Genomic DNA, 15208 nt, shown 5'->3' on the forward strand with positions numbered 1-15208 from the left:
ATAATACACAGGAGCTGCCATGTTTAATTTCAAGAGATGTGCTAAATAATGGCTTTATTAATGTTCCTTTTTCACTAAATCACATGTGTTCCCAGCTCATTTCCGCAATTTCTGTGTTTATTGTACTCTCTCTCTGAGAGTGACCAGCTAACAAGTCTTCATTCAGAAGGGGAGAAAGGAGGGTAAAAGCTCTCCTAATTGAACTTGTGTGATGCTGTGAAGATTACATGCCTCTGGCTCTTTCAGTTCTCTGATGACTTTTTAATGATTCACCAATGGTGCTTGATAAAACTCTCCCTCTGAATCTGCAAGTCACAGGCCAGCCCATCTACCAGAATTGTGTTTTTCTCACTTTGTGGGTGGCCTAAGATATGCCTAGTGTGGCTTCAAATAGTTTCTCCAAGATAGCTCTTCTGCTTCAGTTTTGAAGAAATAATATTGAATTAAAGTGTGAGATAGAAAAGCTAAAAGTAAAACAACGGCTTCTAAAAGTACTAGGGATGAGGAGCTTAGACATTGTTAGCCCCTGAGGCTACATTTCCTTTTGTGAGTTGACATTGGTCAGAGGGAGCAAGAGGGAACAGAAATACTTCTAGCATCATGCAAAACTCCAAGCTGACTGAAAAAAAATGAAGCCATTTTAATGAAATTGTGCCCCTGTTGGTTGAATGAGCTCTCTGGTTTCTCAGTCAGTTGAAATGGATGAACTCTTAGGGCAGGGACTGTTTCTGTACCACACATTTGTGTAGCCCCTCACACAGTGAAGCTCAGACCACATCTGGGTCTAATTGATGCTACCAGAAGAGCTGGAACAAGGTAGAGGCATGTGTGGAACCCATCCCACTGCTTCTTTTGAAGGTGCTGCCAACTGGGGGGTAAATATAATGGTAGAAATAGGGGAAGAGAGGGTCATCAAGTTGGCAGCTTGCTCTGCACAAAATACTTGGCTTTTGCCTTGGCTACTACAAATAAATAACATTGAAAGGCCAGACTTGCAGCAGATGGCCAACAGCTGACTTACAGGAATATTTTCAGCAACCTTCCTTATTTGGTTAGCAGATCCCTGAATGGTCAGCCCTGCCTCACTATAAACACATGCTGAGCCCATTCTGTCCTATAGTTCATCACATTATGCTTGTCCACTGATGCAAAACTCACAAGCTGCTCATGGTGGATGTACAGCTGAGTTGCATTTTTTTAAAAAAACTCGAAGCAACTAAGATGATATTTGTGGAATTGTCTATCGGGGCCTAAACCCCTACTCCTCAGTGGCATCCAGCATTGTTCTCCATGAAGATCCCAGCAAGATCCCTGCTACATCTAATGCAGAGATAGCAGAGAAGGGTGTTATGTTGTTACTTATCTTGTGTCTTCTATTTGAAATATTGATCTGTAAGTGCATGTTCATTTCAGTACCTCAGATCCTGGCAGAATTCGAGAGTTATACTTTGAAAGTTAGATTTATTTTCATCCCTCTTGAGGGAACTTGAATGTCTTGAGTCTCAGTAGAAACTTGGATTAAACTTAACATGCAGCATGTTTTCCTTTTGCAGGGCACACACCTGTTTCAACCGTTTGGATCTTCCACCTTACCCCTCCTATTCTATGCTGTATGAAAAGCTGCTCACAGCTGTTGAAGAAACTAGCACCTTTGGACTTGAATGAGGAGGCTCAGGCACTTCTGGTGTTTTTCTGGCTGGTGATGTCACCTTCCCTCTCCACCATCATTTGATCTTGGTTTCCCATGTTTTTATTTTTGAAAACAAAACAAAACAAATCAAGATTGACAAAAGCTGTGCATGAAGAACTGCCACCCTCTAAGATCTAACCTTCATGCTTTCATCCTCTGTTTCCAATGGACTGCTAGTCTGTATGCAATAGAAAAACAACTGTCTCAAGGTTTCTGTATATCTCTACATACCTCCATTAATAACAATGAAAATACAAATGCAAGTTACACTACACTTGACCAAATGTTAATAAATGTTTACTTCCACCTACGTTGATTAAAAAATAAAAAAAAACCTCATCAAGCATTCCAAGCTTTTATATGCCCACATCTTCTAAATCAATTCACAGTCCATCTTGCTTCTTAACTGTTGAATCCAGTACTAGGAGATGGTCAAATATATCTTCATCCATCCTTATTTTCCCTGTATCTGTTGTCCATCTGAGCAAAACTGAAATTTTTATATATGAACTCATGATCCACATCAGTTGCATCAGCTGGAACTGGCCCAGATACATGGTGCAGATTATGATCTTCAAAAACTAAAGAGAACTTGCACTTCAGAGATATTGGGAGGGGCATCTCCACTGTAATGTTTACCACACAAGAAGCACAAGGTTGTGCACACTCAAGAAGGATGTCTTATGTAGCATAAAGGACAAGGCTCCCTTACCTTATTATTGTGTATGACAAGGAAAAGGGGAAATAAGAAGAATGTTCTACTCTTATGAATACCCTTGGGTTCTGTTTTCCTGATCTTTGTTTTCTGATGTTTAAAATGCTCCTTTCCAAATGAGAAGTCTAGACAATCCCATCCCCTGTGTCAGAAGCCATTTATTTTCTGTCAGGCTGGGCTAATCTATGGTTGCTGGGGGCAGTTTTCAGTTCTCGCGTTTTTCTTTTCTTGTTCAGTGCAAATCTCCATAACTTCAGGAGTGGCTATGGACAGAAGGTTTTAGTCAAGGGTCTATTAAATGAGAAGCTGCAGTGAATGAGAGTGCTTGTCAGGGATGAAGGGGACTGTTGCTCTCTTTGGGTTAAGAATTTGCTGCACTTGCTTTTGGAGTAAGCCGAAAGGCCCTACAGTCATGTTAGGTGCCATGAAACTGAAGATCAGGCTCTGCAGGCATAACCCTCTTCAGTTTGGTGTACTTTGCATTGCAGCTCCGAAGCTGGGGAATGAAGGGAAAACAGCAGTAGGCTTGTCTTCAGGTCAGTTTTGCAGAGGCTGTCACTATCAACCACACTGCTCTGATTATTTCCTGTTTATTAATCTTTGCTGCCCTTGTTTTCCAAGGCTAATCTCAGATTGAAAGTGTTTGTCTTAACTGGGAAAAGGAAATACAACTTATCTTTACTACTGACACTCAATATGTTAAAAGGAGGCATGAAATATGAAGTGAGAGACTTGTGAAGGGTGACTGAAGGTAAGTGTCTAGCAGCTCACATGAAATGCCACACTCCTTTGGGGGCTTCTTACTGGTAGTTTTGTGTTAGCGTTGCTTCAGAAAACTAGAACATCAGGAGATCAGTTCAATGTCTGACACATCTAATTCCCGTAAGTTTTCTCTCCAGAGAAAAGAATTGGACCTTGTTTTCCCACATGTTTTTATTGTGGCTACACAGAAACTCATCACACCTGAAAAACTGCATTCTGAGAGTTTTAGATCATTTTCCTGCTTTGATTCTTAGGTCAATAGGTGTTTGAAAGATGACGGACACCAAAACATGTTTCTAAGCAGAAATTATATATAAAATATTTGTGATACTGAGATTGCTCCATTCATTCAATTTCTGTGACATTTCAGCCACTTTTTTAGTAATTTACTGTATGACTTTTACTGACAATCTATTTTATAGTACATGTTATTATTCTTATTGAGTGCTCATATTACAGTTGCATACAGAGGCTGCAGCTACAGGCCAGCTTCATTGTACCAGACCCCAACAACTATTTATTTTCACAAACAAGCTCTCAGGCATCTATTCCACATGACCAGCCTCCTGCATAGTAGAGATGGAAATCTTTGGGCTTTTTTCTGAAAGTGTCTGTCGTGTTGTACATGAATTTTACATCAGAGCAAGTCACACCAGGAGAGACTGAACAAGAGATTCTTCCAATGTATGTAATTTCTGCCTCTTCACCACTGGGCCCCAAACTCTAGTGACTCTTGGATGGTTCCTGTTTTATTTCTGGCGGTGTTAAAAAGTTACCTGTCAAATGTTGGATGTCTTCTAACAACAGAAAAAAAGAAAGAGAAGTAGCAGGCTGGTTGGTCCATGTTTGGCCAAAGAAAATAGTGCATCAAGAGCTGTCTCGTAACACAGGAAAAAAAATAAATCCAATCTTTACAATACTGTATAGTTAAATTTTATAAAGTATTTAAAATATATTTTATTAAGAAAAAAGGAAACTATTTTTTGTAGCATAATAAAAGACATTTGTATTTCAGAGAGAGCATCAAACCCCACTGATTAAAACAAGGATGGCTTTCTCCTGAAATGCTTCTTCACAGCATGTTCTGGCACTTGCTGCACCGTAAGCGGGGTTAGGTGGGTGCTATGCATCTCCATTGTTGGCAGATGCCATCTCACGGATCTGGTGTGTTCCTGCTCTGGGAGACACACAGCATAGACAGCTCCTTCCTATCAAAATCCTTGGTCCAAGCTGTCTTTCAAGTGCACAGCCTAGTATTTTTAAAAGGTAGCTTTCCTAGGTTACCATGATGACATCAAAGTAACAAGGTCGTGTAGATTTCCTTGGAAGTTTTTTTGGTTGTAAAGCCAGGAACAGGGGAAGACAGTTGACTATTTTCATGAAACAAAGAGAAAGACAATGCCACACTCTGCTTTTCTAGCATTCTGTCATTCCAGTCTTAGCCTTCTTACTAAATGCCTTACCCCAAGAGCTTTTCAAACACTAACATAATCTCTAGGATACCTGGTTCGACACTTGGCAGTGCATTCCTCCATTTGTTGCCTCATAGCCTGGGCTGAATCTGGTCCCAGTCCAGAGTGAAGGGGAAGCCCTGCATTGAAGTGGTACCGTAAGGTTAGAGTGAGGCAGGGAATGGTGCTAAGAGGAGAGAGGGAGGAGCCTTGCCCTGTTATTTAACCTGCCCATTGTGCAATTAATGGACTGTGTTGTTGCAGTTATGCATATGTAAGGCATATACCCTTCCTTGTTCGCCTTTTGATTTGAATGCTGTTACTCATATAATCATCTGTGCTCTTACCCAGGTCTGCATTTTCATTTGTAAAACACTGTTAATGACAGAATTTCTGGTTTCATTGTTTTCCCACAGGAAAGACTAGAGGATACTCCACAGGGCAGATTTACAGTGAAATAATCTGTTCAGCTCCTTCACTTCAGTTCCCTTTAAACTTTGTGGTGGTGAGATTGAGAGATGACATCAAACGTCAGTAGATTTTAAAATGCAAGTGAAAAATGGAGTAGGCAATCTGACAGCTTTTGTGAATTGCAGTTTTCAAAATAAGCAAAGAATGTTGGTAATTTGTATGTTTGGTTTCAGAGGGCCCAGATCTTCCTCAAGGTAACTGTTGTGATGGTATTAATGGTAGAGGGAGCAGAAGGGATACTTCTGTCAATGAAATCCTGTTGACACACTTGCATTAAGCTGAAGAGGTGAGAATGAAAATAGGTATTTTAAAGTGCCAGTAAGTCTTCTGCCTTGAAGTACTCTCACCGAGTGTTCAACCACATCAGCTATGCAGGATCTGCTCCAGTACTAGCAACCATACCTTACTGGTAATGGCATCAGGCCTAAGCCTTACAAATGCTGTCACTTCAGTCTGCAACACGTTACATGAGCATTCAGTTTCAGTCGCGTGGCTGTGCATATTCAGAACTTGGCTTCTATGTTCTAGGGAGATCTGTGGTTATCACAAGGCAAGAAGGGAGTGATCCAAATAGATCAAACCAAGAAATCATGAGTTTTGTACAGGTCAGACACAGAGGATGTTTTTCACCCAGTTTGCTCAAGTGCCCATGATCTTTTGAATGAACTGTAGCTAAGGTTTGAGTTTGTAGTCTAGTCTGAGAGACAGCCTGTGGGAGGGGGTGTGTTTGTTGGGTTTGTGTTTTGTTGTTCTAGTTTCACTGTAACAAATAGTTGACATACCTCTAGTTGAAAACAGTAGGATACTGAATGTGGAAATAAAATAAGAAATGTGCTAAAATATACACTCAGAGAGGATGAGTTAAACTCATCCTTCGCTATTAATCCTGTGACAGTCTGTGGAATTCCAGAAAGACAAATCTGACTGGAGATTTGTTTGATTTCTGTTGCAATAATAATTATTTGCCCTGTCTCCATAGTAATATGAGTAGGGCTTCCCAGTCAAGATTAAACACTTTCAGTCAAATGCAGACCAACAGATCTTTCTACAACAAATGCGGTGCTTTTTTATTCTTATTCTTGCTGTACCTCAGTGTTTGTTATTAAAAGAAAAAGATTACTGCAATATACTGAATCTGGGATAGGTTTTCCAGTAATCACAAGGTCCAAAAGATTGGATTGTTATTTTCTCTCTAGTGAGTCATGTAGTTCCTTTGTTCTAGTAGAAAAACAGATGCCTGTAGATAGTAGATACTAGGTATAGTAAATATTGTACCATTAGCCAAACTCCCTGCAGCTTCCGATTTATCTAACAGAAATGTCTATTCTGTTTTTTGTTAAAGACTACATTAAGTCAATGGCAGGAAAGGTCCTCATTATTGGACTGATTTTGCTTATATTGACAGAAAAATGTCACACGATACTCAGGCTGTGCTTTCTATTCAACCATATCACTATAGAGGAATGTCAATAAAATCACTTTGTTATGGCATTGTGTGGACTGTCTATTACAAAATAACTTATTTCATAGAGGATAGAATTTACTAGAGTGGGTGGAAACTGGCACTAGCGGAAGTCCACTGATGGAAGGAATTACTCTTCGAGAATCTTATCCTTTCTGACCCCTGCATTCAGGCCCTCCCACTGCTTTTGTTCAGTTTCTCAGGGTAAATGTCTAAAATGTGAGGTTCTTCACTTCGGTGTACATAAGCAAAGCCCCCATGCTCTCCAAATACCCAAAGACCAGCCCTGCATTGAAAGCATGTGAGCTTATTCCTCACTCTAGAAAAGGTCTGGACGCACAGAAGGACAAAAGGAACATACATACTACTTACACATACCTCCCTTCTAGGTATAATTACTGCATTATAGGTATGAAATGCAAGTGCAAAGATGGTTTCTTAATAGTATATGCTGGGTCTGCATTAGGTGTTGACAGCAAATAAATAGCGAGATGCTCTGGCATTCTCAGTATGTCACACCCATTTCTCTACTGCTCATCACTGTAATCTCAGGCATGTTTCATTAGCACATTCCAGGGTAGATTAACATGCCTCAGATGCACAGTCAGCAGACACCTTGCTGACCATACCTGTTTTTGTACATAAACAGCACCTCACGAGAAGTCATGGTACAATGAGAAGGATGGGAAAGCTTAAATACGAGGAGCAGTGTTTTTAAGGAAACAGTAAGCATGTCTTGCACAAGACAAATCAGTAGCAACCGTGAAACAATATGACTGTGACAACTCTTCAGAGATCTTCTCCAGTTGTCACTATATTTTATCTTGTGTGGAGGAGCACAGGTCCACATGGCCTGTGCTGGCTCTCCTGCAATGGGGACACTGGGGTGGCAAGTAGTGGTTCTCCTGCAATGGGGACACTGGGGTGGCAAGAGTACCCCACCCATGCATGTGCTCAAGAAATCCAAGTCTCACAGCCCAGCCTTTATTCAAAACTGATCTGGTTTGATGGCACAGGTGTGTGAGGAGGAAGTGGGGGGAAAGGTATTTGAGACACTAAGCTACATTTCTCTGAATTTTTCACATACAAAGCAAGGAAAAATTGGTATTTACTGAAAGCAGTGAGGCCAGATGCTGATCACTAAGGGTACATCAGAGGTGTCAGTTTCTGCAGCAGTGATTTGTTTATGTGGCTGGAACTGCCCCTTTTACCAGAACCCATCCTGTGATCTGAATTCCTGTTAAAATATAGCAGCAGTCCACCTGAAGTCTCCATACATACATCAGATGTCTGTCTTGTCATGCTAACAAAATTCCTTAATCCTATAGGATATTACAAAATCAATAATAATCCCCTTCTACCCTGTGGTAGCAAAGTTATAATTTTTTGCTATAATGGACAATAAACCTACTTGTGGCCTGACATTCATTCTTGTACAAGAGGCCAGACTGGACAATAGCTGTCATCTCTGGACAACAAAGCCACAAAGGATCTGCTAAATCTCCTCTAATCATAAATCCTCCTTAAGCTGCAAAGCCATGCTCTTTTTTTTTTTTTCTTTTTTTTTTTTTAAATTTAATTGATACATTTTTCCAAATCGATTTTGCCTGAAAATGTCCCTCATGAAAATACCAAAATGAAGAGCATTCATTTGGTTAGTTCCTACACTCCTGGAACTAAATTTTGAAGAAAAAAAAAAAGATACATTTTTCTGTCTGAAACACAAACCCTGATTCTTAGTTATAGTCGGGTTTGGTGTAAAGCATATTTGTATCTTTTTAACTCTAGTGTAAATGAAGCTCATTACCACAATGATATGTTACAGCTCTTTGAGGTTGAAACAAAAAGAAGTCACTGGATAACACAGAGACTGCAACTAACGATGTTTTTTCCTGAATTGCAGGCACGTAGAATTTCATATAATTAACTCCTGTAGTCTAAGGAGATAGTGGAGCTTCATGGGACAGTTTTCTGTGTCAATGATAAACAACAGTAAAACTAAGGTAACTTGTCTTTCCTTCTGTGAAGAGCAATATGATTTAGAGACCTTTTAAATTTTACAGTATGAAAATAAAAGATAAGTTTAGGTTATTTTCTTTCCCAGTTACAAAACTAATCAGCTGTAAGAAAAAAAAATAAATGTAAATACTCTGTGGTGTGACACTGAAAATCTGTTCAGTCAGTTTCAGAATGGACCACAGCAGTTGAATAACTATTGTTGGGTGTAATTTTCTAAAGCTGCTCTTCCAGGATCAAAACAGCATAAAAAATAAATTGTGCATGCTCTTATTTTTCTGTTTTCAGCACTTAATATGCTTCAGTTCATAGACAAAGCAGTATAGGTACCAGTGTGCCACAGGGAGTCATCGTATTTAGATAACAGCTTTTCAGGAATGCAGCTGGGGCAGCACTGGAATCTGCTCAGGAACTTGGTTACAAGCTGTGATTTGACTTCAGTACCTCTTAGGTATGTCTTAGTATTAAATACACACAGTGACTTTTTAAGAATGACTGAAATTAGTAATACAGGTTGCTATTTAAGATTATACTTACAATGTGTGAGGACACATTTACTGACAGCTTTGGTATCTTTGGCAATTGAGTATAAACTTTCCTGCTTCTGGCATGCCAGTTAACAGCTTTAGTGATCCGTGCATTGATTAAAAGAATGGGGACATTTAAAGTCTAACCTCTCTACTGTGGTATGTAAAGCACACAGCATGGCTTTTGAACATCACAGTTGTGCTTCAACTACATGTTTCAGTCCTCCTAATGTACAAATTGAAACAGGTTACCCTTATGCTCTTGGACACAGGCAGGAAATAAGTAGTAAGGCACCTTGGATTTTTTATAAAATGTAGTCTGCCTAATTTCTGAAAGACAAACTGGTCTTTGGGACTGCCTTGGCACTGCAGAGAAGCTGGGAAAGTCATTTGAGGAGAACCCAAAAGAATGTGTGGGGACCTACATGATGTGTTTTCCAACTCGTAGATTAGTGTTATTATAATATATATAAAACTCAAATGGAAATTTCTGCAAAATATGAACCCATGAAAGTATTTGGAAAGGTTGTTCTTAGACTCTCTGAGCACAGGTTTTTTTCATCTGTCATGCATCAATCATGAATGCAATCAAACACTATGAGCAAAAAAAGGCATACATATTATTGCCACATGAGCAGCAGTTCCTATTAAATCTCTCACAAATATAAAAATAATTCAACAAAGCTGGCACTAATTATGCCTGGTGCTGCCACTTAGTGGAGCTGTGCTTTCCTGCCTTAAATTGGAAAAGTGGAGATTTTTTTGTTGTAGCTGGGAAGAAACCTCAGTTTGTACAAAAGTGTCGCATGGGACTGGTTTTCAGCAGTGCTGGGTACTCGGAGCTCTTGTGTAAGTACCTTTATGTGATGACAAGAAGCATTTGAGGAATACAGGAGTGAAGCACCTCAGGTGAGGAATGTGTACTCTTCCTGCTGCCTCATGTATAAAACAAACACATGAAGAATAAGTAGCTTCCTCAACACAAAAAAACCCAAAAAATTATACAGAACTGATTCTAGGATTAAGCAGCCTGCAGAAATTTCAATCACAGGAGCTCGTGATTTTTCTATCATTATGGAAATTGAAAGGAATAATTTAGCACCTGAAAAATAATCTGAAGTTACATGTGCTGAGCTACAGATGGTTAGACTTCATAGTTCTGTTATAAATGGACCGTGATGATTATTATTATTTAGGATAACTCTTCCATGTACAATTTGCCTTCCTGTACAACGTCCCACAATCCAAGTGGGAAGTGGAATGTCCTGGGAAGATCAGGCTGGAGTCAGACAGATATAACTGAGCAAAGCTTCTGTCCCTCTGCAACACATTTGATCCACATCTCCAAGGCAGAATTGAAATTGCTCTTTCACTCCAACGCATGCAGGCATAAATTGAAAAGGACAGTCTCTTAAACAGAGTACCTGTGGTGGCATTTTTCACCTCACCTCCTGCTTCTTAGCTTGCAGGCCAAATAGAGTTCATGAGAATGAACTCCTTGGATGTTACTGGCAGGAAAGAAAAGAAAAGAAAAAAAAAGATCAAGATATAAAACAGTTCATGTTACCTGTACAAGCAGAAATTAGTATTTATTATGCCATCTGAGTTCACTTGAGCAGGCAACAGCTAATAATATTTATGTGATTGAAGCCAAACAGCCAAACAACAGGAAAAAAAAAGAAGCGCATACTTTTTTCAATAGGTAACATATGAGAGTAACCAGCCTAGATACATCTGTTAGCTTATCTCTAAATAAACTGAGCATTGTTCACGTCCACGTATGTTTCTCCCTGTGTGGATAGCACATATAAGCTTATGCTGCAGTATGTAAGACTAAAAGCAGTGAGTCATAACACTTGGGTTTATTCATTCTACTGGGAAAACTTAAGACAGCATATACCAGCTCCATAATATCCTGGTACAACTAGGCAAAGCATAGTCTGTGCTCTGGCTAGTGCATAGGAAAGTGGGAAAAGTTTTTATTTCAGTCAGTTTTCAAGATGCTAAAACACAATTTTTCTTGTTGTCATTGTCTTCCTATTCCATGGATAATTGTTTTTAAGAATGCTACAGATCCACATTCATGTTACTTTAAGACACTGCTCATGTCTTTGGTAGCTTCTACCCTGTGGAAGAAAACACAAATATTTATGTACTACATAGAAGAAAAGTTCTTCCACACAGGAAGAAGCAATATACTCAAAACTCTCCAAAACTTAGATACAAATATATCTTAAATTTATCTGAATAAAATAATCACATGTGGGGAAAAAATGTAAGACCAACATAATCAACTGTGAGGTTTTTAAAGGCACTGAAGAATCTAAAACGTATCATTAACTTAAAAGATCACCAGAGAACCCTATATATCCCAAAGTGTTTTGAGGAAGGTCTGTTCATATCCCAGAATCAGGAATTGCACTCCTCTCCATAAATTCTTTGCAGGTTCCCCCTACCCTGCTTCCCAAAACATGATTGTGAAAGGAAGTGAAGTAGAAAATAACACAAGAATTATCTGACACCTTAATTTAGGGTTAACATAATTTAAGATACTATCTATTTTTTTCAGGAAACAGCCTTTTCTCTGTAGTAGATGCTTCTGATACATACTTTCAGATACATCAATTTCTTAACCCTTGTTTAATCCAAGTTCTTTTTTGTTCAGCAGTAACAGTCTGGCCCTGCTACAGCATAACCAATGCTCTGAGTGGAAAGCACATGGACACTCAAGTCTTGAACTCTGCATTAAGCTATTTACTGTTTCTGGAATTTATTCCTAAACTATTGATTTCTGCAAATCAGATTTGGTGTTGAATGAACAAGGGAATTCCAGAAGAATGCCACGTCAGCAGTTGACCAATGACCAGGCTGAATCCTTCCCTGTGTGCTGGCCTGTTTCCTCATCAGCCTCTTCTCCCTCATGCCTTGGATGTTGGCAGGCCATGGCAGGGAACACTCTGTGCCCTTCGTGGAGACAAATGCAGCAGCACTGCCTCGATAAAGGACTGCCACACAGAACAGGTCTCTTAAAGGTGTACGTTAGGAAAGCTGGATGAAGAGCCTGTGAATTGGATCCAGCCATTTCTCCACCTGTGAGGCAATTCCCAGCAGCCTGGACAAATGGGTGTCTAGGAGGCAGCTCCTGCACACAACACAGCAACATTTGGTGCTCAGGCACGTGTGGAGAAGAAGAGCCAAGTACACCCCAGCTACAGGAAAGGCTTAACTGAAGCTTGTTCCTTAGACACCACAGAAGCTGAGGTTTTGTTAGGTGGGCTCAAGTGTACTTGCCCCCTTCAGAGATGCTACTGCCCTGTTTTTTATCCTCACCTGCCTTCAGCCTTGCATTCCAGAGTCCCCACTGCGGGCCTGGGCCCTGTTTTCCCTCAGGACCAGCTCTTGTGGTTTCACCTCAGGCTTCTCCCTACCCAGGTACTGCTCCCTCAGGGCACACCTGAGTGCCCACAGGTGTGAAGAAGCCCTGACACCGGTGCCTCACCACTCAAACAGCACATCCCTCAGATACTCATTTTGGCTGTATGATCATGTAATCACAGAAGGGTTTGGGTGGGAAGGGACCTTAAAGATCATTCAGCTCCAAACCCCTGCATGGGCAGGGACCCCCCCTGCTAGACCAGGCTGCTCAGAGCCCCATCCAGCCTGGCCTTGAGCACTTCCAGGGATGGGGCTTCCACATCCTCCCTGGGCAGCCTGTTCCAGCGTCTCCCCACCCTCACACTAAAGAACCTCTCCCTAGCATCTCCTATAAATCTCCCCTCTTCCCGTTTAAAAGCATCACCCCTTGTCCCGTTGCTACAAGCCTTTGCGTTTTCCCTCCCTGCTCAGCTTTCCCGTCATCCCTTTTCCAGGCCCTGGAAGCCCAACTGCAGGGTCTGCCCTGCATCCTTCTCCAGCCTCAACAGCCCCAAACTTCGCCCCACCCCGGTGTCACACACACACGCACCCCCCGGTGTGACACACACACACACCCACACACCGGTGTGACACACACACGCGCGCGCACACACACGCGCGCGCACACACCCCCCCACACACACACCCCCACACACACCCCGGTGTGACACACACACACACAGACACACACAGACGCACACACACGCACACACAGACACACAGACAGACAGACAGACACACAGACACACCCCCCCCACACACACACACACACACCCTGGTGTGACACAGACACACACACCCCAGTGTGACACACACACACACACCGGTGTCACACACACACACCCCGGTGTGACACACACGCACACACCCACACCGGTGTGACACGCACACACCCACGCGCACCCCCGCCCCACACACACACACCCCCCCACACACACCCCGTTGTGACACACACACACACAGACAGACACACACACACACAGACAGACACACACACACACAGACAGACACACACACACACAGACAGACACACACACACACAGACAGACACACACACACACAGACAGACACACACACACACAGACAGACACACACACACACAGACAGACACACACACACACAGACAGACACACACACACACAGACAGACACACACACACACAGACAGACACACACACACACAGACAGACACACACACACACAGACAGACACACACACACACAGACAGACACACACACACACAGACAGACACACACACACACAGACAGACACACACACACACAGACAGACACACACACACACAGACAGACACACACACACACAGACAGACACACACACACACAGACAGACACACACACACACAGACAGACACACACACACACAGACAGACACACACACACACAGACAGACACACACACACACAGACAGACACACACACACACAGACAGACACACACACACACAGACAGACACACACACACACAGACAGACACACACACACACAGACAGACACACACACACACAGACAGACACACACACACACACACACCCACAGACACACCCACACAGACACACCCACACCCCGGTGTGACACACACACACACGCACACACCGGTGTGACACACACACACACACAGACATGCACACACAGACAGACAGACACACACACACGCACGCACACACAGACAGACAGACACACACACACACCCCCACACACACACCCCGGTGTGACACACGCGCACACACACGCACAGACACACACACACACAGATACACACACACCCCGGTGTGACACACACACACACGCACACACCGGTGTGACACACACACACACGCCCACACACACCCCGGTGTGACACACACACACACACTACATTAGTTAATTTTAAGTTCTTGGATAGAAAATAAAACTCTTTCAGACCTTCTGTATGGGCAACAAAAGGGAACACTAGAAGTGTTGGCCATCTTGTACTGCAACCAGTAAATATACAGGAGTCAGAAAAAAATAATTTGGTATTCTCCACATGGTGTGTCCAAGTATTTTCAATAAAATCACAAGGTTGTGTAACAATAATCTATTTGAAACTAAATTCCTATCTTTATTTCTTAGACTACAGAGCAAACACAAATCTGTCAAATTCTCTGAAAGTCTACATGACCTGACATCCTGAAGACAAATTCTCTTCCTATGTAAATTCTGGTCTCAGTGTGAGCACACCCTAAGAATGAAGTGAATTTTGGAGTCCTTCCATATAATTTTGGTAATCCTGCAGCTGTTGTGCTGCAGAACGTAAGACCAGATGTAGGACTCACAAATCTCACTACTAAGTCAGTCTCTGTGCCACTAAACAGTGTTGCAATTTGGCATTTCTGTGCTATTGTTCAAGAGACTGCTTTTCTTTCCTGTAGAGCAATATTCACCTTTAGTTACCAGGTAAATCTTTGTTACACAGAGTAAAAATAGGTAGTCACCTGAATAAATATGTAGTATAGAATTTTTATCCTTTAAAAAATATTTTAAACTTTTTTTTTTTTTTTTTTTTTTTTTTTTTTTCTTGACTTTTCCAAGCCCTGAGACGGGGAAAAAAAAAGTCTAGAGGGGACTGGTGTGTGGTAGCGTGTGCTTGGGAATAACCCGGCGGTGGAACTTGTCAAAGAATTAGGAAGCGGGTTAGTGAAGTCGGCTTTGAAAGCGGCTCCAC

General features: G+C 41.7%; 1 protein-coding gene across 1 annotated transcript in view; it reads left to right on the forward strand.

Moving 5' to 3' along the window:
• The window catches only part of HECW1 (HECT, C2 and WW domain containing E3 ubiquitin protein ligase 1), a 179916-nt gene extending 177880 nt beyond the window's left edge, over positions 1–2036 (forward strand). The window contains exon 27 of the mRNA XM_010001546.1: positions 1554–2036. Coding sequence (XP_009999848.1) covers positions 1554–1665 — 112 coding nt within the window. The 3' untranslated portion in view covers positions 1666–2036. The remainder of the gene's footprint in view (positions 1–1553) is intronic.
• The last annotated feature ends 13172 nt before the right edge of the window (positions 2037–15208 follow it).

The sequence above is a fragment of the Chaetura pelagica genome, unplaced genomic scaffold (assembly GCF_000747805.2).
Source record: "Chaetura pelagica isolate M959 unplaced genomic scaffold, ChaPel_1.0 scaffold7, whole genome shotgun sequence".
Lineage (NCBI taxonomy): Eukaryota > Metazoa > Chordata > Aves > Apodiformes > Apodidae > Chaetura > Chaetura pelagica.